The 20,660-nt window shown below is 56.2% G+C and overlaps 1 protein-coding gene and 1 long non-coding RNA gene across 3 annotated transcripts in view; both read left to right on the top strand.

Annotated features, from left to right (window-relative positions):
• OLFM1 (olfactomedin 1) overlaps positions 1-16,418 on the top strand; it is a 36,691-nt gene extending 20,273 nt beyond the window's left edge. For both annotated transcript variants that reach the window (XM_082403186.1, XM_082403185.1), the window contains exons 5-6: positions 8,199-8,305; positions 14,723-16,418. In XM_082403186.1, coding sequence (XP_082259312.1) covers positions 8,199-8,305; positions 14,723-15,397 — 782 coding nt within the window. In that variant the 3' untranslated portion in view covers positions 15,398-16,418. The remainder of the gene's footprint in view (positions 1-8,198; positions 8,306-14,722) is intronic.
• LOC309633894 lies at positions 3-5,850 on the top strand. Its single transcript, XR_014247747.1, has 3 exons — positions 3-2,835; positions 2,936-2,961; positions 3,022-5,850. It is a non-coding gene; the product is annotated as an uncharacterized lncRNA (long non-coding RNA).
• Positions 16,419-20,660: the final 4,242 nt, after the last annotated feature.

The following is a 20,660-nucleotide window of genomic DNA, read 5'->3' as shown; positions in this document are numbered from 1 at the left end:
GCCCGGCACCCTGTGGGGCGGGGCACTGCACCTCCCACCTCCCCGCTCAGCTCACTCAGGCTTAGGGAGTGGTGCTGAAGTGGACAGCGCCCGCCTGGCGTCAGCGAGCAATGGCTGGATTAGGGCTCCTGGGTAGGGCTACCTTGACAGATAGCTGAGGGAAGTAGGCACCACCTGTCCTAGGGCCTTGTCCAATCCTGTGCAGAGGCCAGCTCACAGACCCCATTGAGCTGCACATCTGGAAAAATGATGTTAGGTGTTACCTACCATCTGAAGAATGTGTGTGTGTGTGTGTGTGTATGTGTGGGTTGGGTGACTTTTTAAGACACAGGTTTTCATAGAGCAGGAAACATACATCTTAGATTCCCTCCAGCTTGCGAACGAGGGCTGATGGAGCTCCCTGAGATACTGAATCATGCAGAAAAATCCATCACGTCACAGTGGAAGACTTGCCATTCGCAACAAGCCAGGGAGTCCCTCCTGGTGCCTGGAAGGGGTGGGACTGGGGGCCGGCGGCCCCTGGGCTCCTTCGGAGTCTTATTTGTGGTTGATACCCACTCGCCTTATCAACTTTCGTGTTAACTGCTTTAGCAAATCTTAACGTGTTGGCGTCGGAGTCCACTTTTAAATAGCACATTTTAAATCCCAATTCCATTTTCAGGTTTTCTTAGGAAAGATTGGCTGGCCCTTCCACCCACTTTTCTCTAACACAGAGGTTGTTCATTTTCATATGGTTTACTTTTAAGAGTAACTTAGGGTAGCTTTGAGGGTAATTCTGCTTTATGGAAAAGTTTCCTTTAGGTTTTATCTGATGTTTTCACTTGATTCCCTTTTCATCCCCCACCCCACACACACTACAAATGCCTTATTTTAAACTTAAAACATCCCAAAGGAACAAATACTTTAAAAAAAAATCCCCATTGCTATTAAGTGGGAGAGAGAGAACGTTCAAAGGGCAAGGAGCTCGAGTCAGCCAACCTTTTTGTTTGTTCCCACATCTAGTTTATTTTTAATGCCGTTCTAGGTGCCCTAGTAAAGCTCCCCAGTCCGGGAGAGGGCAGTGAGCGATGTTGGGGGCATTAGGACGAATCCTTTGTGATGTGTACACTTGCATCATGTGAAGGATTATCTGCTGCGGTTTTTCAGATGTGCTTGATGGCACCCACGTCCTGGTGTGTCCAGGACTGGGTGACCTGGGACAATCCCGGGGAGGGGGTCTGGGCTGGACGGTCTCTACCAGCTCTTCCCATTTCAGCATTCAGGAGGCAGCGGGAATGTTTGAAATGTTACTGGTTATCAGGCTTATCAGTGGTTATGGGACTACATGAATACTTCTGGTGAGCACTGTCTTTGGGTTTCTACCCATAAAGCTCCCTCTACCCTAAGCTCCCATCACCTCTCTCCAGACCCTCCAATGCTCCCCCTGAGGGCTCTCGGCCCCTGGGGGTTTCTTTGTTACTTATTTCTCCACAGCAGCATTTTTATGCCCCGGTAGACAGACCGTGTAGACCAGTGGTAAACCAAGATTAAACCTTCACATTTTCCAATTAACGGATGAAGGAGCAAAATAGAAATTCAGAGGGCAAAGTTACAACTGATGAGAAGCTAAGGGTCTTTCCAGGAGGATTTTGCCCTTCCCAGACGAGCAGCCTTCGTGTCCGAACTCAGCCTATTTTTAGAAGCTGGGTGAATTCACTTTAGGGCTTGGGATCTTGTGGCTTTCACATGGTTCCCCTTGGACCGCTGAAATGGCCAACTTGGGAGTAAGGAGAGAGGATAAAGAGGCCCTCGGAGCCCTGTTCTCCACCACTGAGTGCAGTCACTTCTGCGCTCAGAAAGACCTTGACCTGTAGATGGACCTGCTGAGTCTTCGGGCCGGTGGGCAGGGATCCGTCTTTCACCAGCACTCGGTTGGGTGATGCGGGTGAACACTGAACTGAGAACCCCCATCTGGGGGAGGCAGTGTCCTAAAGTAGTAAGTGCCACTCGATGGCCCTGTGGCTCAACCAAGGCACTGACCACTTTGCGTTCCAGCTGCCTCTTCGTCTGTAAGATGAAGGCGTAGGAGTCCCTGTGCCCTGGGGTCACTGTGTGAGTTCACAGACACCATTCACATCACGGGCTGCACACTGTGCCCGGCACAGAGTAGGTGGTGATAGGACACGTAGGCAGGTGGGTAGGTAGTTCACGATAGCTAGACATGATTGCTAGGTAAAGAGACAGCTAGACCGATGATAGGTAGGTAGGTAGGTTGGTAGGTAGTTAGACAGACAGATGATAGATAAGTAGGTTAGTAGGAAGGTAGACAGATAATACGTAGATAGGTAGGTAGATAGATAGACAACAGATAATAGGTAAATAGGTTGGTAGGTAAGTCAGTAGGTAGGTAGTTGGATAGACAACAGATAATAGGTAGATAGGTAAGTAGGTAAGTCAGTAGGTAGGTAGGTAGGTAGATAGACAACAGATAATAAGTAGGTAGGTAGGTAGGTAGGTAGACAACAGATAAGTAGGTAGGAAGGTAGGTAGGTAGACAACAGATAATAAGTAGGTAGGTAGGTAGGTAGGTAGACAACAGATAATAGGTAGGTAGGTAGACAACAGATAATAAGTAGGTAGGTAGGTAGGTAGACAATAGATAATAAGTAGGTAGGTAGGTAGACAACAGATAATAAGTAGGTAGGTAGGTAGGTAGGTAGACAACAGATAATAAGTAGGTAGGTAGGTAGATAGACAACAGATAATAAGTAGGTAGGTAGACAACAGATAATAAGTAGGTAGGTAGGTAGGTAGGTAGATAGACAACAGATAATAAGTAGGTAAGTAGGTAGGTAGGTAGACAACAGATAATAGGTAAATAGGTAGGTAGGTAGTGGGATAGACAACAGATAGTAGGTCGATAAGTAAGTAGGTAAGTCAGTAGGTAGGTAGGTAGGTAGACAACAGGTAATAGGTAGGTAGGTGGGTAGACAGACAACAGGTAATAGGTAGGTAGGTAGGTAGACAACAGATAATAAGTAGGTAGGTAGGTAGACAGACAACAGGTAATACGTAGATTTAGCTGCTGCCGCTTCTCCCACTTCCTAGGTTTTCATTCAAGCTCGGTAACTTAAAGACCCAACCAATATCCTGTGGCTGCTTATTTTAGTCTTTATTTTAGCCTTGCAAATAGGTACCGTCTTAGCAGCCTGTTTCTTTGCTGGGAGGTTGCCGGTAAGCATAGAACAGGGGAAGCCAGCACTGATGCTGTCCTGGGCGGGTAGGACTTCTGAAGATGCAGTGTCTCAGAGGTCGGCAGTTCCTTCCTCAGCCTCCCCCGCCCACCCCCAGCCCCCCGCCACCTCCGCCTCTTGTCTCCTGGGTCTGAAGTCTGACTGTAGGTTCCTTGCTCTGGTGAACAGCATCTCGGTTACCTTCCTGGTGTAATTATGGGGAAGAGGGTCTCCCTGCAGTTTCCCAAAAGTGCTCTTAATTAGGTCTCTATTCTCTTCAAATTGATGTTGCTGACAATTCCATACACAGGAAAAAAAAAAAAAAAACCAAGGACCGCAGGTTCCATTGGTTTTCTGTTTCCATTATTTTTAAACCCCTCTCTTGATGGGATTGTATGTTTTTCCTAATGGCCCAGCCAGAGCGTGAGTCTGAAAGTCTGATTTCTAGAACTGGAGGTTGGGCTCAGCATCTCTCGGGCATCATCCGGAAGGGAGGCGGGTCCCCACGGCTCCCCTGCAGTTCCTCTGGTTCCGGGGCAAGGGAGAGGCAGAGCTGCCCGGCGACCCCGTCCCCCGAGCTTTCACTGCTACTCCGTGGAGAGCCTGCAGAATCAGATGCCCCAGCAGCTAAACCAGCCAAAAGCAGAGACTTAAGATCCAATGCAGAACGTCGCTCGTACTCATGCACGTGTGCCGGGCATGTCACGTGCCCGTTAGTGTCAGCCCTCAGTCCTGTCTGTAAAATGAGGAGAACTAGCTGACTTTAGGGCTTCCCCCAACTGGACCGTCCTGGTTCTCCGGTGCTAAAGGCCTCAGTAGGAGACAGAGAGAGGGGCCCTTACCTCCTCCCCAGAGGCCGGGATGGAGCCTGGTGAGTGAGCTGCTCCCAAGGACAGTGGATAAGTTAGCACATGCGGATTTGCACTTGGGATTGAGAGGGAAGTTTAGGGTGTCTCAGTCTGCAGGGGACTGACTAGGACGGCGAGGTGGGAGGGAACCCGAGTCCAGGTGCCACTCACGGCAGTGACCTCAGTGGTCCCAGCAGGCAGGCAGGTGTCCCCCCAGGTTCCTTCCGGGAAGTGCTCGGGATCGCAAGAGGTCTCTCAGCGTCCCCGTCCCTGCCCAGGTGCGGAGGGGAGATGGGCGTCCAGGGCGGCCCTCGGGGCTCTGGGCCTGGGCTTGCAGGGAAGCTGCTCCCTCCCAGGTTAGCTCTTCTGCAAGGACGTGTGTCTGTCTGAGCTCCCAGCTTTGCCAGCTCAACTCTTCCCAGTCTTTAGGGATACAAGCTGGGACCGAGGCAGATGGGCCTGGAGGCCAGCGGCCCCAGGACCCGTCTGCCTGCTGTAGAGCAGTCAGCCCCCAGAGACCCTCGGGTCTCTGGCCCGATTCCTTAGCGGGCATGTCGCCCTGGGCCTGCTCAGGCTCCTGTCAGAGGTCATTCGGGCTGTTGTTCAGAAGTGGCCTCCTTCTAGGAATAGCAGGGGCCAGAGGATTTCATCTGCGGAGGCTGCTTTGTCCAGGCTCCCAGCTTTGCAAGGCGGCCTCCCTCCTGAGACCCGTCCTGGGCCCTCAGGGCCCTCCCAGCTGAAGGTGCTGAGCCTGGAGCCCAGCGTCCTCTGAGATGGACCTGCTCGGCTTCCCTCCCCTCCCCATCCACGAAGCCCGAACTCTCATGACAAGAGAGGGACACTTTTTTGTGAACGGAACGTGCCAAGACTCTGCCTTGCGGCTCTGCCGCGGGGCTTTTTTAGATCCTGTCAGTTCCCGAGGTCTTGGCAGAGCCAGTCTGGATGGAGAACCAAAAATAACTCCGTGACTCAAGCAGGGCGGGCTGCCTCCATCCCCAGTGGAGAGCTGAGCCCACAGCCAGGAACTGGAAGAGCAGGCCTCCCGGGCCAGCTGGGCCCTTCTCTGCCGGCTCCTCATCCATGATTTTAAGGCTCCCGCCGAGAGGCTGGGGGAGCGTGGGCTCAGCCCCTCGGGCCAGGGTGCGCTGGGGGAGACCTCAGCCCAGGGCAGGTCGGGGCTGGGGCTGGTGCAGACGCCCTCCTCCCGCCCCCCAGGCCCCCCGCAGACGGTCTCCCCTTCTCTGCAGCCGCAGCCCTTCTCTGTGGGCCGGACGCAGTGGAACCATCCAGGGCAGCCCCGGGCCTGGACTTGGCCACAGTCTCAGTGTGAATCCATGGCTGCTGGCCTCCCTGGGCACTTATGCGTGACGGGCATCCTTCTAGAAGCTCCCCACTGGTTAACTGCTTTAATTCCCACAACCGCCTCTGGGGTGGGTATCCTTCTGGCAGATAAGGAAGCCGCCCTCAGCAGAGGCGGCCCACCTTCACCCCCGTCCCCTCTGGCGGGTTACGTGGCAAAGCCGTGGGCTGACGAGGATTTTCTGGGAGATGGATAATTATACCTCTCGGTTCCTGAGAGGTGAGTCATTTGTTCGTTCGTTCATTCATTTTGGACAGCTCCCCCAGGCTGAGCCTTGCGGGGGGCAGGGGCGTCCTGCCTGGGGCCGTGAGACCCGGACGCCTGGGTCCATGCCCAGGGGGTGTGCAGGCCCAACCTGGGTCAGGGAGGCAGGGTGGGTGCCATCCGGAAGGGAGTGGGCTCTGCAGAGGCATCTGTGTGGGTCCAGCCACGGAAGACAGGAGGGCAGGAGCGGGGTGGGGGTCTGGCTCTCCTGATGCGGGTGGGCCTGAGTGAAGGTAGGGAGGCGGGAAGAGCTGGGCAGGCGGCCGAGCTGAGCCAGGCCTCCACCCGCCATCTTCACTTTCTGAGTGTAATGTAAAGGATGGATGTCTGTCTCCTTCGGGGGAGGTCGTCCCAGGCTGGGTGTGGCCGCTGAAGGCTGGGCAGGGCGTTGGCGTGAGTGGACATCCCACTGGGAAGTGTGCCCGCGATGGAGCACCAGCAGGCATCCCCCCCGGGGCCCCCGATCCGTGACACCCTTGGGGCCACGGTGCCTTGGGACTTCTCCTTCCGGGCGGCAGACAGGACCACTGTCCCTGACTCAGCGGTGGGGAGGCCCTGCACAGGACATTCACACGGGGCACTTTGCTGGTCTCTGGGCAGCAGGGAGGAGGGCTGTTTCTGCTGTTCGATGGCCCCTGTTAGCATTTCCCACCCAGGTTGGAGGGTCTGCTGTCTCCCGGGGGCAGCCCAGAACCCCCCAGGGTCACAGAAACCAAGAGGGTGCTGGGGGGAGACCAGCCTAGTGTCCTGCTTCTCCCCTGCCCTCCCTCCTCCAGACGGAACCCTCAGGGAACCCCACCCCAAATTCTCAAAACCCTCGTGGGATGAGAACTTGGTCTGGGGCTCTGGTGGGCACACACGCTCTCGCGAGATTTCCAAGGACCCACTTTTTTCTTACTTCTGGTTGCTGTAGATGTTGGCTAACCTGGACGTAATGTCCAGTCCCTTTGTCCTCTGTCTGTCCTCCCTCAGATGGGGGGTGTGGACAGGGCCGGGCAGACTTGCTGTCTGCAGGGACCCTCGCCTGTCTGCAGACTCACCTACCTGCCCTGGAAGTGATGGCCTCGGGCCTTGAGGGGACAGTATTTCAGTGGGAAAGTATGCAATTCCTCCTGAAAGGGGAACAGGCAAAATATACACTGGGAAGGGATGGGCGAGTAAAAATAGTTGAGTTCCTTTTTCGAATCTGGGCCAGAGGCAGCAGCCTGGGGGGCGGCACCGCTGGGGCTTAGGAGCGGGGCAGCATGACTTGATGGGAATTTGGGTGTAAAACCGCCTTTCTTCTGCTTGCAGTCGGCTCTTAATCCCGGTCCAAGGCCTCCGCGTTGCCCAGATACAAGCTCTCCTGACAACACAAAGAGACAGCGGCACCAGGCGCTGGGCTGGGGGTCCGGGGAGTCCACTTCTCCAGTCTTGTTCAGTGATGCTGATGGATTTGCTTGCCCCACTTTAAGTTTGGGGAGAGAGTGGGAGGAACCCCAGACAGCGCAGAGGTGGCCGTGGGCCCCTCCCCAAGGCCAGACCCACCTCACTTGGCGGGATGACTCCCGGCTAAACCACGGTCCCTGGGTTAAGTCACTGGCAATCTTCTGAAAACGCGCAGGTCTCCTCTGAACTTTGCCGGGTGACCTCTACACCTGCTAATACAGTGGCAGTTTAGCAGAGCAGGCAGAGCTGGGGAGTTACACGCAGGCCTGGCCTGGAAGAAAGGGAGGGCGTCCCAGAAGGCACGCGTCCCCGCAGGGCAGGGCCCACTGCCTACGTCGAGGGGCCACTCGGCTTCTGAGGCTCAGGAAACTTTTGCCCTTCTGAGGCTGGCTGACTTTATTGATTCCGGAAGGCTTCAGGGCTGCGCACACAGCTTGGCATCCAGGTGGCAGGAGGGGGATTTCTGCTGGGCATGGTAGCTGCCCGGGGCTATCAGGGGCAGTGGGAAGGGCGCTGGGCTGTTGGGAATGCCCGAGTGGCGGTGTGGCCCCGAGTGCATCCCAGCCCGTCTCCCGCCTCCATCTGTGCGACGGGAGGGCGCCGTCACCCCCGTGCTCTCTGCTCCGTCAGTGACTTCAAATCCCAGCCCTCCGGCCCCTGGGCACCTCCTCCGGGCAGTAGGGAGCCGTCACCCTGCAGGGAAGCTCACAGGCCCTCCAGGGGGAAGGAGTGCCCTTCCTCTTGCGCTGGACCGCGGATGCACTTTCTCCTTAGGAGGTCCAGCGGCTGCTGCCCCCCGCTTCCCAGAGGAGAAAACTGCGTCTGGGCTAGGCTGGCCGCCCCATCGGGAGGTGCGGCCCCGGCACCCCCGGCCCGAGGCCCAGGGGGCTGCGCTTCCCTCTCCCCACCCGCCCTGGCCTCCGTTGCTCTCTGCTTGGGGGAGGGCGTGGTGGCCTCTCTGGCCTTTGGGGCCGGGGGTGCCATGGGAAGAGCAGGGCAGGAGTAGCTGAGCGGCAGCCGAGGGAGGGGCAGGTATTGGGGCTGCGCCCAGGCACTCACTCCCCTGCGCTGTGTCCTCCCTTCCAGCGTGTGGCAAGCTGACGGGCATAAGTGACCCCGTGACCATCAAGACCTCCGGCTCGAGGTTTGGGTCCTGGATGACGGACCCGCTGGCCCCAGAAGGTGATAACAGGGTAAGTGCTTCCTTCATTGGCTCTGGGTCTGGGGCCGGGGGGGCTGTGGACGAGCGAAACTTGGTGCCCCCGGGGTGGGGTTCCAGGGACTTTGGGGAGCGGCCCAGGTCCCTTGCCGAGGTCCCTGTACTAAGCCAGAGTCACAGGCCGCGGGGCAGGTCCGATGTGAGGATGACCGTGGCGGTGACGGGGCAGGAGGACGCCTGCGAACCCCTCCCCGGGCGTAGCTCTGCCCCTGGGAGCGGAGGGGCTGCCTCTGGGCTGAAACCTTCCCATGCTCACAGCCCTGCCCCTGCTCCGCTCAGGAACAGCATGGTCAGGCCTTCTTGTTTTAATGACTTCTCATTTGTGTTTCATTTGCCATTCCTTTCATGGCTGATGGAAACTCATGTTCTTTTTTGATTTAGGAAAAAGCCATGTTCTTTTTTTTCTAGACTTTTCCCCCTGGGTAAAAACCTCATAAAAGGAGAGAGAGACGACCGAGCGGCACGTCTGTCTTGATCGGGATGGGGTGGGGGGCTGGGTTCTGTCGTTGGAGTCCCTTTGGGACGTGGGCAGCAGAGGACTGGCTGGCTGGGAGGGTGGCGCCTGGCCCACTGGGCCCGGGTAACATCCGTCCGTCACCACAGCGTCCTTTGGGAGCGTTTCAGCGAAGGGAGGTTCCGAACGCCCAGGGTTCTGGCTCTCAGTGGAGGAAAGGAGCTCTGGGCATTCCTGTGCCTTGGTGGTCCACCAGCCTGACCGCTGGCACCCGGAGAGGACTGTCTCAACAGTCCAGGGCCTCTCTTACCCAGCCCCTTGCCTGCAGGACGTTTAGAAAATAAACACTTAAAAAAAAACTCAACTCTTCCTCTGGGCAGACTGAGAAAGGAGCTTAGGCATTTGAGAACCTCCGAGCCTTGTCTGGAGGATCCTCAGTGGGGAGGGGTCTTGAGACTTCTGATCTCTGCTGCTCCCCCGCCCCATTCCCACCCGTTAGACGGTGTGATCGCTTCTGTTTAGATCAGGAAGCGGCACACTTTCTCCTTCTGGGGGAGACGCCTGGGGGACCGTGACGGGCTTGCCAGCGATCTGGGCGTCTGTCTTTATCCCACAACCTCCAGTGGGAGGAACCCCCGTCTCTCCCCTTCCTTACCCACCCCCCAGCAGGCCAGCAGCCTCTTCCCAGGCCTCATCCCCTGGTCTGCAGGCAGAGAGTTCTGGAAGGAGGGGGCCGGCTACAGGCTGCAAACCCGGGAAATGACCCGGTCCGGTATCTTGGGGGTGAAGTTTGTTTGTGTTTTATTTTCTGAATGGTGACAGCTAGCTGGTCCTTCGAAGTTTTCTAAGGATTTAATTGGCCAATGAATTACCAGTTAATTACCAATGAACCATTTAATCGGCCAATTGTTACCCTGACTACTCTTCAGTTTCACCTGCATCCCCCTGGAAAACACCACTTTGGTTCCGAGTTTGGTTAGGAGTGTGCTCTTGCCGCAGATGTCAGTGACAGTAACAGTAACGCAGACGTGAAAACAAGATGTTGATGCAGACCCTGAGCACGTGATGTATATATTGAACTACAAGAGGAAGTACTGGTTTCTAGGACGCAGCGACACGTGCGCCCAGCCCTCAGCTGAGCGAACCTGTGCCTGGCCTGGTTTGGTCCCACGGCTGCCCTCCCACCGGAGATCACAGTTGTCTCTGCTGTGTTGATGAGAAAACGCAGGGCCAGGAGGGTCACGTGACTTGCCCAAGGTCTCAGGAAAGGCTGGCCGGTGGTCTTATTAACCATTTATTAACCGCGATGTTCCAGGTTGAGTCTCCCGAATCACCCTCCTCTCCCTTGCCTTCTCCCCACCTCCTGCCTGCCCTCTGCCTGCCCCACCACTCACACCCCGCTGACCCAGCAGGCCTTTTGGGATCCATGAGCTGGAACCAATGACCTTGGTGCTGCAGAGGACGAACCCCGGTCTAGAGGATTTCGCCCCATCTGACACTGCAGATGTGCCTCTGGGTCCCCATGTTGATGTCAATTTCCTTTGTTGTAGTGAGCACTCGTCATATTATCTTTTCCCAGAGGTCACGTATCAGGGCTCCTGGAATGCCCCGTACCGTGAGGATGTGGGTTCATTTGCGAAGCCGTTGAGGTGGTGATGGATGCTGTTGGACATTAGACATCTCTTTTCTGCTTGATGAGTTGATCACCCTCCAGGAAAGGGGGCCCTGGTGATGGACAGAGTGCAAGCAGGAAGGCGGAAGGGGGGGCCTTTGTGGGAGCTGACTGTGTGGGGAGGAGGGAGGAGACCAGCTCGCTGGCAGGAGACCCTGGGGGCCTGCTCCAAAGCTTTGGGCAGTCGGCAGTCCTCCCCCAAGCCGTGAGATCAGCACAGCCACCAACTCACAGCCTGCTAAGTGACACGTCCCCAGGTCCTGCCATTGATCTGGAAGGGCGCTGTTTTGTTTGGATCTTTTCCATTCTCCATCCAATTTTGATCACACGCAGGAGACCAATAACTCGCTCTAAAAAAAATAAATCAGTGTCAGCTTCAGTGCAGGAGGCCACAGACGGCGAGGAAAGAGGGGTGTGGCCAACAGCCAGGATGGGGAATTGCCTTGGGACCCCTGTCCGGGAGCCCTCAAAGGGGCTCTCGGGTCCCCCTGCCTTTGTGCTGAGCTGTTAGAACCAGGTTAGCTCATTCATTAAGCACCGCCTGTGTGCAGGCACTGTGCTGGGCTCCGGTGGTCCTCCACCCGGTCCAGAAGCTTCTGATGGCACCAGAGCTCCGGAAGCCATGCTCTCGTCCCCCCAGGCTGTGTCCCTCCCCTGGGAGACCAAGACGCTGAGGCGCGTACCTCTGACTGTGGACCCTTCTAAGGTCTGGCATCCACCATCCCTCTTACAGCCGTGCTTCCGCTGTAGAAGTCCCAGGCCCGCTCACATCAGACATTGGTAAGGGGACCAGCCAGCCTCTGGCCCCCAGGAAGTTCATGTTCAGAAGGGTGGTCTCACCACTAGAACACGTCTCGTTTCCCAAACAGCAGTGAGCTCAGTTTAGTGTTTAAAAGTCCTTCCCTGTCATCTAAACAGTGTCACAGCCATCCAGGTATTTTATTCCTACGGAATCCGTCTTCCTCAAGGTTATATTATCCGAACTGCACGGTCACACTGTTTTGTGTGGTCGGGGACGGTCTTGGGGCTGCTGACCTCGCCCCCTTTTCAACCCTCTCTCCCCAGTGAAGCCTCCCACCTCCCCACTCACCTGTTCAGCTAAGGGCTCCCTTTAGAGCATCTTTCCCACCCGCGCTGGCTCCTTGAGGTCAGGTCCTGCCAGGAGGACATGTGACAGATGCCTGCCCCGCCAAAGGGAGGAGAGGACATGGTCACGTTACTAAGCCAGGCCCTTTGGGCAGCTTCCCTCCCCACCTCCGCCCCTCCCGGGTACATCCCTGCATCACGTAAGACGGGGCCAGACTCGACACCATCGCCCTGCCCTGCCCTGCCCCGAGATGGCCCTCTTCACTAAAAAGCACATGAAAATAATAGGGACAATTAGGAAAACCCCACGTTCTCCGTAAACTCCACCGTGTGGAACCAAAATGCAGTCAAGATGTGGGAATACCCAGGTTTTCTTACAGGGGAGCTGGTGTTGGGCGTTTTGATTCCAGTGAGCTGGTAGGCCACATCCACTCAAGGCGTGGCATTTACAAAGAAAGAATCCGGAGGTGGCTTTGTTTTATCTTTTCCGGCAAAGGGACCCTCGTGGATGGGGGAGCTTGCACACTGGCCTCAGACCTGCCGAGGGGGCTCCTCTCGCCACTCGCCCGGGGGGCCTTCCTTCTGCTGACAGAAGCACCCGCAGCGGGGGCTCTGAGCCCTGCCACCCCAAGGGCCCCTTGTTCCCTTGGGCTGCCCTGGCTTCTGTCCCCCGGTGTGTTCTCAGCTCTCCCCCTCCTCAGCCTGCAGCCCCATGGTCCTTCCCGCAGGACGATGGCCACAGGGAGCTGCAGCCTGCATGGAGCGTGGCCCTGAGGTCACCAGCGCCCGGAGGGCAGGGAACGAGTTCCCATCACTTGGAGAACAGGAGGCGCATGGCCACCTGGGCCACCCGAGCCATCCTGCCGGGCGGTGGTGGGTGAAGCGGGCATGGTGGTCAAGTCCAGGAATGAGCGAGTGGAAGGTCGCCGTCCCCTTCTGTCTGTGCCCGTGAACAGAACCTGCTTTATGGGGTCGGTTGGGCATTTCAGAGGACGGCCTTGGGAGTCTGGGAGGAAGTGGCCCAGCGAAGACAGGCAGTGGGTGTGTCCTGTGCGAGATGCAGTCTGCTTTCTGGTGAACAGACCGTGTGGCCCTGGGCGAGACCCTCACCCCTGGGCCTCTCCGAATTGGGGACTTGGAAGAGGTGGTCTCGGGGACCCTCCTGAACATTAGAATCCCCTGGAAGCCTTAACCAGCCGATGCCCAGCTCTACCCCCAAGGTCTGTGTCATTGTTCTGGGGTGTGAAAGCTCCCAGGGGACCCAGCCAGGTTGAGGACCCTGGTTCCAGGCCTCAGCGGTTCAGATGCAGCGGTTCTGGGCGGCATCCTGGAGGGGACGGGATTCCATCTGAGCCTTGGAACGTGGAGTAGGCGGGGAAGGACAAGGCATTTGAGGTGAGACCGGAGTGAACTCGTGGGGGTGGGAGGCACTGCCCAAGGTGGGCCCTCATCGCAGGCCCTGGGGGTCCCATGATGCGCTCTTCTTTTGCACAGAGGGGCTCACTGGTGGCTTAAACCCTCCAGGCCGAGAGCTGGTTGTTACACATTTAGCACCTGTGCTGATTTTCTCTCCCACCCTAAATTGCCTTTTCCAAGTGTTGCCCCCTGTGACCAACTTGCCAGTTTATCGGAGGAAAAGGCAGTTTAAAAATCCTTAGAAATTGGATGCTGACTTCACCCAGCTCTGCCCACAGGAAGGAGGTGCTGATCCCTGGGGGTCCAGGGATGCATCAACCCAACCGGGTCCCCACCATCAAAGACCCACTCGTGGGGGAGGCAGACAGAGCTGAGATGGGGGGTCAGGAGAGGGGGCAGAGGGGGGCTGTCACTTGAGCGAAGTCTTGAGAGAAGCAGTGAGCTCCCTGTCTGGGAGGTAGCCAAGAGGAGGTGAGATGTCAGGGCGTCTGCACATCACCCTGCGGACCTCTGACACCTCCCGCCCAGCCCTGCACTTGCCCCGTTCTAATGCATGACCCTCATCGTTGAGGGCTGCTCTGACAGAGGCTAAGGATAAGGAAAAGCCTCAAATGAGACCCAGTCTTTAAAAAAAATGTTGTTAAAAACAAAAAGCACATCTGCCTCTAAACATCTGAATGGATGTCTCAGGAGCAAGGTTACAGGTTTTTGGGGTTTTTAAAAAATTTTTAACTCGTGCGCGATACCGTGTCTGAAAACTCCCACATCCTTAATCCCTCCTGCAGCCGGCAGAGCCCTTGACGGATAAAGCAGCTGCCTTCTTGCCAGACAGGTGCACTGGGAACGGCATTAGCCCGGCAGATTTTCCTCTGACTAACTGCATTGCTTTCTAATTTGCTCTCATGTTGGTTGAAAATGACTAAAGTGTTTTGTGCAAAGTCTAGACAGCTTTCGAGTCAACGGGCATTTAAGCAGTGATCGGAAAGCTCTTCTTCTTGTGACCCCAAACTTGGGCCTCTACTGGGTTTGTTATCTTGGTTGATTTGAGCAATCAGAGCCTTCTGGAAGCCCGGATTCCTCAGGGAGAGGCACTTTCCCAGGACTGGGCGTGACAGAGTGATTACACTCGGAGCATCCCAAGTGCCAAATGAATGACGTCCCCCCGCCGGACTGGTGATTCAGTCCGGCCTGCTGTGAGGGCCTGGACGAAAGGAGAGGCCTGACGCACGCGCCCCCTGGGGTATCGGGCATCGCCCTTCCTGGCGACCTTGATAATGGTCATCCCTGCAGACTGCCCGGTGTTGTGGGCACTTGTCCTCCTGCGGGCCCAGGCGGCTGTGCCCTCTGCCACAGCGTCCTGCTGGAGGGCGGTGTCACATGCTGCTGGAGGGCCGGCCTTCCCAGATGACCCACAGCCTGGGGGCAGCCCCACCCACTTGGTGGGAACAGCAGAGGGTGGGTGCCAGCCACGCCCCACGGCGCGGCTGCAGGCCCCAGGCTGTCGGTTCCCACACCCATGTGCGTGGTGTCCTTTCTGCAGGCTGGACGCTTCCTCCCCTGGTGGGGAGATAGCCCTGGCCCCTCGTGAAAGGCACCCCTTGGGTTTGGGGGAATGACATGACCCTGTTTAGTCTATTCTCTCCCGGTCCTTCCAGCTCCTTCTCTGGGTGCCGAATCACTAAATCCCAAGTCCAGGAGGGGATGCCTACCCGGGAGGGGTCCCCCCCGCTTCAGCACCACTGACAGGTCCGCTGTGTCTGCAGGTCTGGTACATGGACGGCTACCACAACAACCGCTTTGTCCGCGAGTACAGATCGATGCTGGCCTTCATGACCACGGACAATTTCACGTCCCACCGCCTCCCGCACCCCTGGTCCGGCACGGGGCAGGTGGTCTACAACGGCTCCATCTACTTCAACAAGTTCCAGAGTCACATTGTCATCAGGTTCGACCTAAAGACAGAGACGATCCTCAAGACGCGCAGCCTGGACTATGCCGGCTATAACAACATGTACCACTACGCCTGGGGTGGCCACTCGGACATCGACCTCATGGTGGACGAGAACGGGCTGTGGGCTGTCTATGCCACCAACCAGAACGCCGGCAACATCGTCATCAGCAAGCTGGACCCCGTCTCCCTGCAGGTGCTGCAGACCTGGAACACCAGCTACCCCAAGCGCAGCGCCGGCGAGGCCTTCATCATCTGCGGGACCCTCTACGTCACCAACGGCTACTCGGGGGGCACCAAGGTCCACTACGCCTACCAAACCAACGCCTCTACCTACGAGTACATCGACATCCCCTTCCAGAACAAGTACTCGCACATCTCCATGCTGGATTACAACCCCAAGGACCGCGCCCTGTATGCCTGGAACAATGGCCACCAGATCCTCTACAACGTCACCCTCTTCCACGTCATCCGGTCTGATGAGTTGTAATCCCCTCGGCCTGGAAGCCGAGGGTCCGAGCCCTCACCCACCTGGAAATTCCTGTGGAACAGCTGCCAAGTTAACATTGGTGAGACGAACAAGGCTAATTTGGAAAAATCAGCAGCAGCGTGGACTCCGGCATCACGGGGTGGCGTTGCCCCCGTGTTTCTCCAGCTCCAGCCGGAGGGCGGCCGGTGTGGGAAGAAGCCCCCGTATTTACGGCTGGAACTGCAGCCCAGGGCTCCCCGGTTCCCCCGCCCTGGTCCCCTTTCTGGTCAATATACTCAAGAAGTAAGGCACTGACTGTTGGCCTATTCTCACTGAGAGCAACCCACTGTTAGGCTCGCATGGACTTGTCCATAGATCATGGTCAGCTCGACGGACCTGAGTGTCGTGTCTCATTGAAGCCCCCCCTCCCCCGGGCCTTGCTCGGCGGCCGAGGGGGCCGCGTAGACTAGTGTAACTCGCATCTCATCACCGCTGCCGTCCTTGACCACGTGTTGTGTCTTAGATGAACTGTGCTGAGACTCCAAGTAGCCCGTGGACCCGAGTTAGTCCCTGAGAGCGGTGGCCGGCGTGTGTGGCCTGGACAGGCCCAGTGCCACACCGTTCGAATCCGCGTACCCCGTAGATACATCGTGCAATGTCCGTCTGTTGTTTCCTCGAGGTGGTGAATTGTCTGTTTAGTTGATGCCATGAATGTTGTAAATGCAGTTCCGTAGTTTGGATTAGTAAGTGGATGGCTTTTGTTTCTAAAGAGAAATTAAAAAAACACATCAATGTTCGCCCTTATAGAGAGATGATCAAGTTCACGTTGATAATCATGAAAGGAAATATCCTCTTCTTGTTAAATTATCTAAATAGTGTAACCACAGATGAGAAGGGCTCATCTAGGGAAACTTCGGTTTCCAATGGGAAAGAAATGCTCCTGAGGGTAACAGTGTGCAGAAAGTACCTTTTTTAAGTAAAAAAGAGGGAAACTTTGTACTATCCGGTTATCTGAGGAACAATAAAAATATTAGGAGATGTTTTTGCTTCGTTTGTCATTTCAGAAGGTTTTCAAAATGACCGAGACTTCCAGATCCTTGCAGATGTATTCCAGAGTGAGTGCCCCTCCCAGAAGAGGACAGGGCACGGTCTGGACACAAGCCCCACTGGGTCCCTAGGCACTCATCCCCCGCAAGGGCCGGAGCCCGAGAATCAGCTTGGAGGTCCCCACTCCTTGGGTGAATCTGAATCCGGGGACTACACCACTGGGAGTCCCACCCACCCCACCCCGCCAGGCTCCTCCTAGTCACAGCTGGAAGGAGCCTGGGACAAGCACCCGCTTCCCACGTGGCAGGGGGCATCCGCAGAGACCCTGCCGAAAAGTGGGCAAAGGTAAACCCAGGCCCTCTCTGGCCAGTTGGCTCCCTAGGAGCACTGGGGATCCAGGAGGTGAGTGGCCAGCCCTGTCTGGGGTCTGGGTCCCTGAGCCTTGGAGACAGAGAACCTCGTGCATTGGGGGAGCCCAGACCACCACGGCCAGGCCTGCAGATACCAAGACAGCCTCCGTCTCTAAGTGGGCCCTGAGGTCTCTGCAGGACAGAGCCGTTCTGGAGTGCCCTGGGGATTCACATGGCCAGAGAAGGCACAGGTCAAAGTCACTCTCCTTTCACAAGACAGTCCAGGACCCGCCTCGGCACTAGAGGCCAAGGCAGGGTGTGGCATGCGGTGACCACCCACTGCGTCTGCTGCCCTTCCCTCTGCTCTGGGGCGGCTGGCCTCCTTGGCAGGCTGGACAGCAGGGCTGTGATGTGGGCCTGGGGAGAAGCCAGCAGCCCCCGTGAGCTCAGCCCAGCTGGCACCGCACCCAAACCAGAGAGCAGAGGAGCTGATGTGTTTCCGAAACGGTCTCCTTCAGTTTCCATCACGTGTCCTGGAAAGAACCTGGGTGGGTCCCCAGGCAGGGGTGTAGGCGGCACTTAGAGGGGGTGTAGCTGGCGTTCACGGCGCTGGTACTCTCGGAGTCAGTCTGAGAACATCTAAGAACATCTGACTCCATCCCCGGGGCCCCTCGGAGGCTGGAGCCACTGAGACGGCAAGCCGGTCAGGCCAGGAGGCAGCGGGGGCGTGGGGACCGTGTCTGCTAGTCACAGCGGGCGCCCTTGGAATCCGGCCAATTGCTGGGAAGATATGGGATGCGAAGTAGGGTGGAGGCCCTGCTTGTCCTCTCCAACCCCTCCGGTGGAGTAACACACTGAAGCAGAAAGGAATGACCGCTGGCCAGGGCTTGCCTACTGTTGGGAGCCCTGGATCACAGTCAGCTCGCCCATGAGAAATTGGGTGGGCCCTGGACCCCAAGGGAGGGAGATGCCAGAGGACCCTGGAAAAGTGCTGGGGGTGTGGGCCAGCAGGGCAGCCTGGGGGAGGGGCGGCGGCCTTGCATAGTCAAGGGCCACTCCTGGGACCCTTCCCCACCCCCCACCCCCCCCACACCGGGGGCCACGTCTCTACCACACGCTGGGGGCCGCCTAGACACTGCACTGCGAGGGGACGTTGCCGCCTCGGGCCTGGCCCAGGCCACCTCTGACCCCAGCGCCCCTCAGCCTCTCGCCTCTGCCCACACGCTGCTGTGGGGCTCACCAAGCAGGTCTCAACCTCCGGGCACAAGGCACTCCGGAACCCCTTGGCCCCTTCACCTGTGCCCTCCCCACGTCCTTCCTCCCCTCCCAGCTCAGAGCTCCCGCCTTCTGGAAGCTTCCCGTTCCCCATCTCCAAGGAGGAATCACTGCTTCTTTCCTGTTCCTTTAAATCCTTCCTCCATCACCCATGCTCCGGACTGCCCCATCTTCCCAGCATCTGTGATTCTCTTATACCCAGCATATTCTTTAAGATCTGGGGTTTTTTTTAATTCACCAAGCCCAAGACAAAATAATCCAAAAAATCCTTTCTTGCTTTCTTGTTGCTACTGGGTTTTCTTCGCCAGATACCCTGAACTGTGAGGAGGAAGCGGGGTGGGGATGGTAGGAAACGCCTGATACTCAGAGTCTCGTTAGCTGCAAGTCCTCCCCAAGCAAGAAGACTCGCACAGGCCACTGCCACAGCCATGGCATTCACACTTTTAGAAGTGGGAGGCATTTTCCTACTTTCATGTTTGCAAGTTACCTTGGAGGGACCCGGAGCGCAAAATCCTCCCCGGGAGAGACAGCAGCTGGTTCTTCATAGAACAGCCCCGACTTCAGTAATACAGTCTAAGACGCCACTGACTTTATTCCCCGTGTGAAGCCGTGATGGGAGTCTGTCCAGGCAGGATCAGGCAGGGATTGTTAAGTAATTACAGCTGCAATTATGGGCCGAACTCTTCATAATTTCCCCTTAATGGCATAGGAGACAGCAAATGTACAAATACCTACTCTGAGTCACGAGAAGACAAAATAACGACCTGATAGGTTCAGAATGGATTTGCTGTCTCCGACTGAGTATTTGCCGGGGAAAATAATCCTCCAGGATATTAAATACGCAAGAAAAATGGTTCCATCCAGAGAGAAAATAAAACAACCGGCTTGCCACTAAATCTCCCGGATTCCAATAACTGAATATATTGGCTGATGGCAGAACATCTGTAGATGAATTTTCTTTATTAAAAGTTTGGCCTGGAATCAAAACTCAGCAGTTCTTTGGTGGGTACCGGAGGCCAGAGCATGAGATGCCAAGTCCTGGGTGCAGCTGGGTAGGCCTGGAACTTTTCTAGTTTCCGCAGGTTTCTTCTTGAAGGAGGCCTGTGATGGGTGACCCCACATAGCTGCCCATGGAATTCACCTCTAGCTCCGGGAGTCGCAATGCCCTTGTCGTTTAGGGAAGGCGTGAGGTGAGGGTGGCCGAGCTCTCGCAAGTGACCAGGAAGGAGGCACCTCTTGGGTTCTTGGGAAGTGCGGGGTCTCAGACTGGTGAAGTGCCAGGCTCCACCCGTGAGAAGGGAAAAGAAGGCGATGGTGATTTCAGGTAGCTGAACGGGCCAGGGTAGGGGGTAGAACGTTGTCTTTAATTGGAACACTTAACGTAATCCCATTTGCAGATTATAAGTGGTAAAGATTGGGCATAGTCACTACTTAGAAGCCGATGTTGACACCTGCTTCCCCCGCATCCCTTTGACCTCACGCCACCTGGAGAAGAGGCACCAGGCTCCCCGTCCTCAGATGGAAACTGTCTCAGGACATCTGAGCTTCCAACCCATGAAAGAGTGTCCACGTGCACAGGACAGCCCAGGCCAACACGGGGACACATCGGAAACCTTCAGGCCGTTGAGGGTCCCTGGAGAAGGTAGCAGCTGGGCTGGGACTGTGGGCAGCAGGTAGTTCCTCGGGGCTCACAGGGAAATGAACCCCCAGAGGCACCTCCTAGAAGCTGGAGCGGGGATTTGGGAGGCAGGGGGACTTGGGTCCAATCCTTGTCCAACACCTGTGTAGGCGTGGCCCAGGAAGACGTGACACATTTCACTGAAAGAAGCATGATCCGGGGACTGTTGGTCCGCGAAGAGTGAGGCTGAGTCCCCAGGGCTCAGGAGCTCAAAGCGGGATCATCCATCTGATGCCCTGCGTCATCAGGCCCAGGCAGAGCAGAGCCTTCTAGGTGTGAAGGGGCTGGTCTGCTCACCATCAGGTAAGACGTCCCTTTCTTGGTGGCCCAGATCTTTGGTATTAAGGAGCAGCTCTCGTGAGAACCATCTCCATTTGATTTCCTTTGGGTGAATTGTTTCTGAAAAGGTCTCCTGTAGCAGGATTTTGCTTTAGTAAATCTATTGTTAGAGATTATTTTCACAGGCTATAAGAATGAGATATAGAGGCCTTTGAACCCAATAGCAAAGAGAGGCATCAATTTGTGCCTAAACCCTGCTTGTAAATTACTCTGCATCTTGCTGTTTTCACATAATTTTCCCTGAAGGTGACATTAGGGACGTGGAACTCATCCTTTTCATTGATGTGTGTATCCCATTGTGTAGATGTGACATGGTGTGTGTCACCAGCACCCCCATGGTGGGTATTTGGGTTGTTTCTAATAGTCTGCTCTTAAAAACCATTCCACGGTGAATAACCTCGTGTAAAATCACATCACGTATTGCACATGATATGTGTCTTTGGAATAAAGGGGCTGAGGGTAAACGCTTCTGTCCTTCTGCCCAGTATTGTTGAATTCCCTTCCACAGGGGTTGCACCACTTTACTTTCCTTCTAGCAGTGTACGAGAGTGCAGATTTCCCCATGGAGTGCTTGGAAAATCTTTGGGAGTTTTCC

The sequence above is a fragment of the Balaenoptera borealis genome, assembly GCF_965194805.1.
Source record: "Balaenoptera borealis genome assembly, chromosome: 8".
NCBI lineage: Eukaryota > Metazoa > Chordata > Mammalia > Artiodactyla > Balaenopteridae > Balaenoptera > Balaenoptera borealis.
This window is presented reverse-complemented; position numbering and strand designations above follow the sequence as displayed.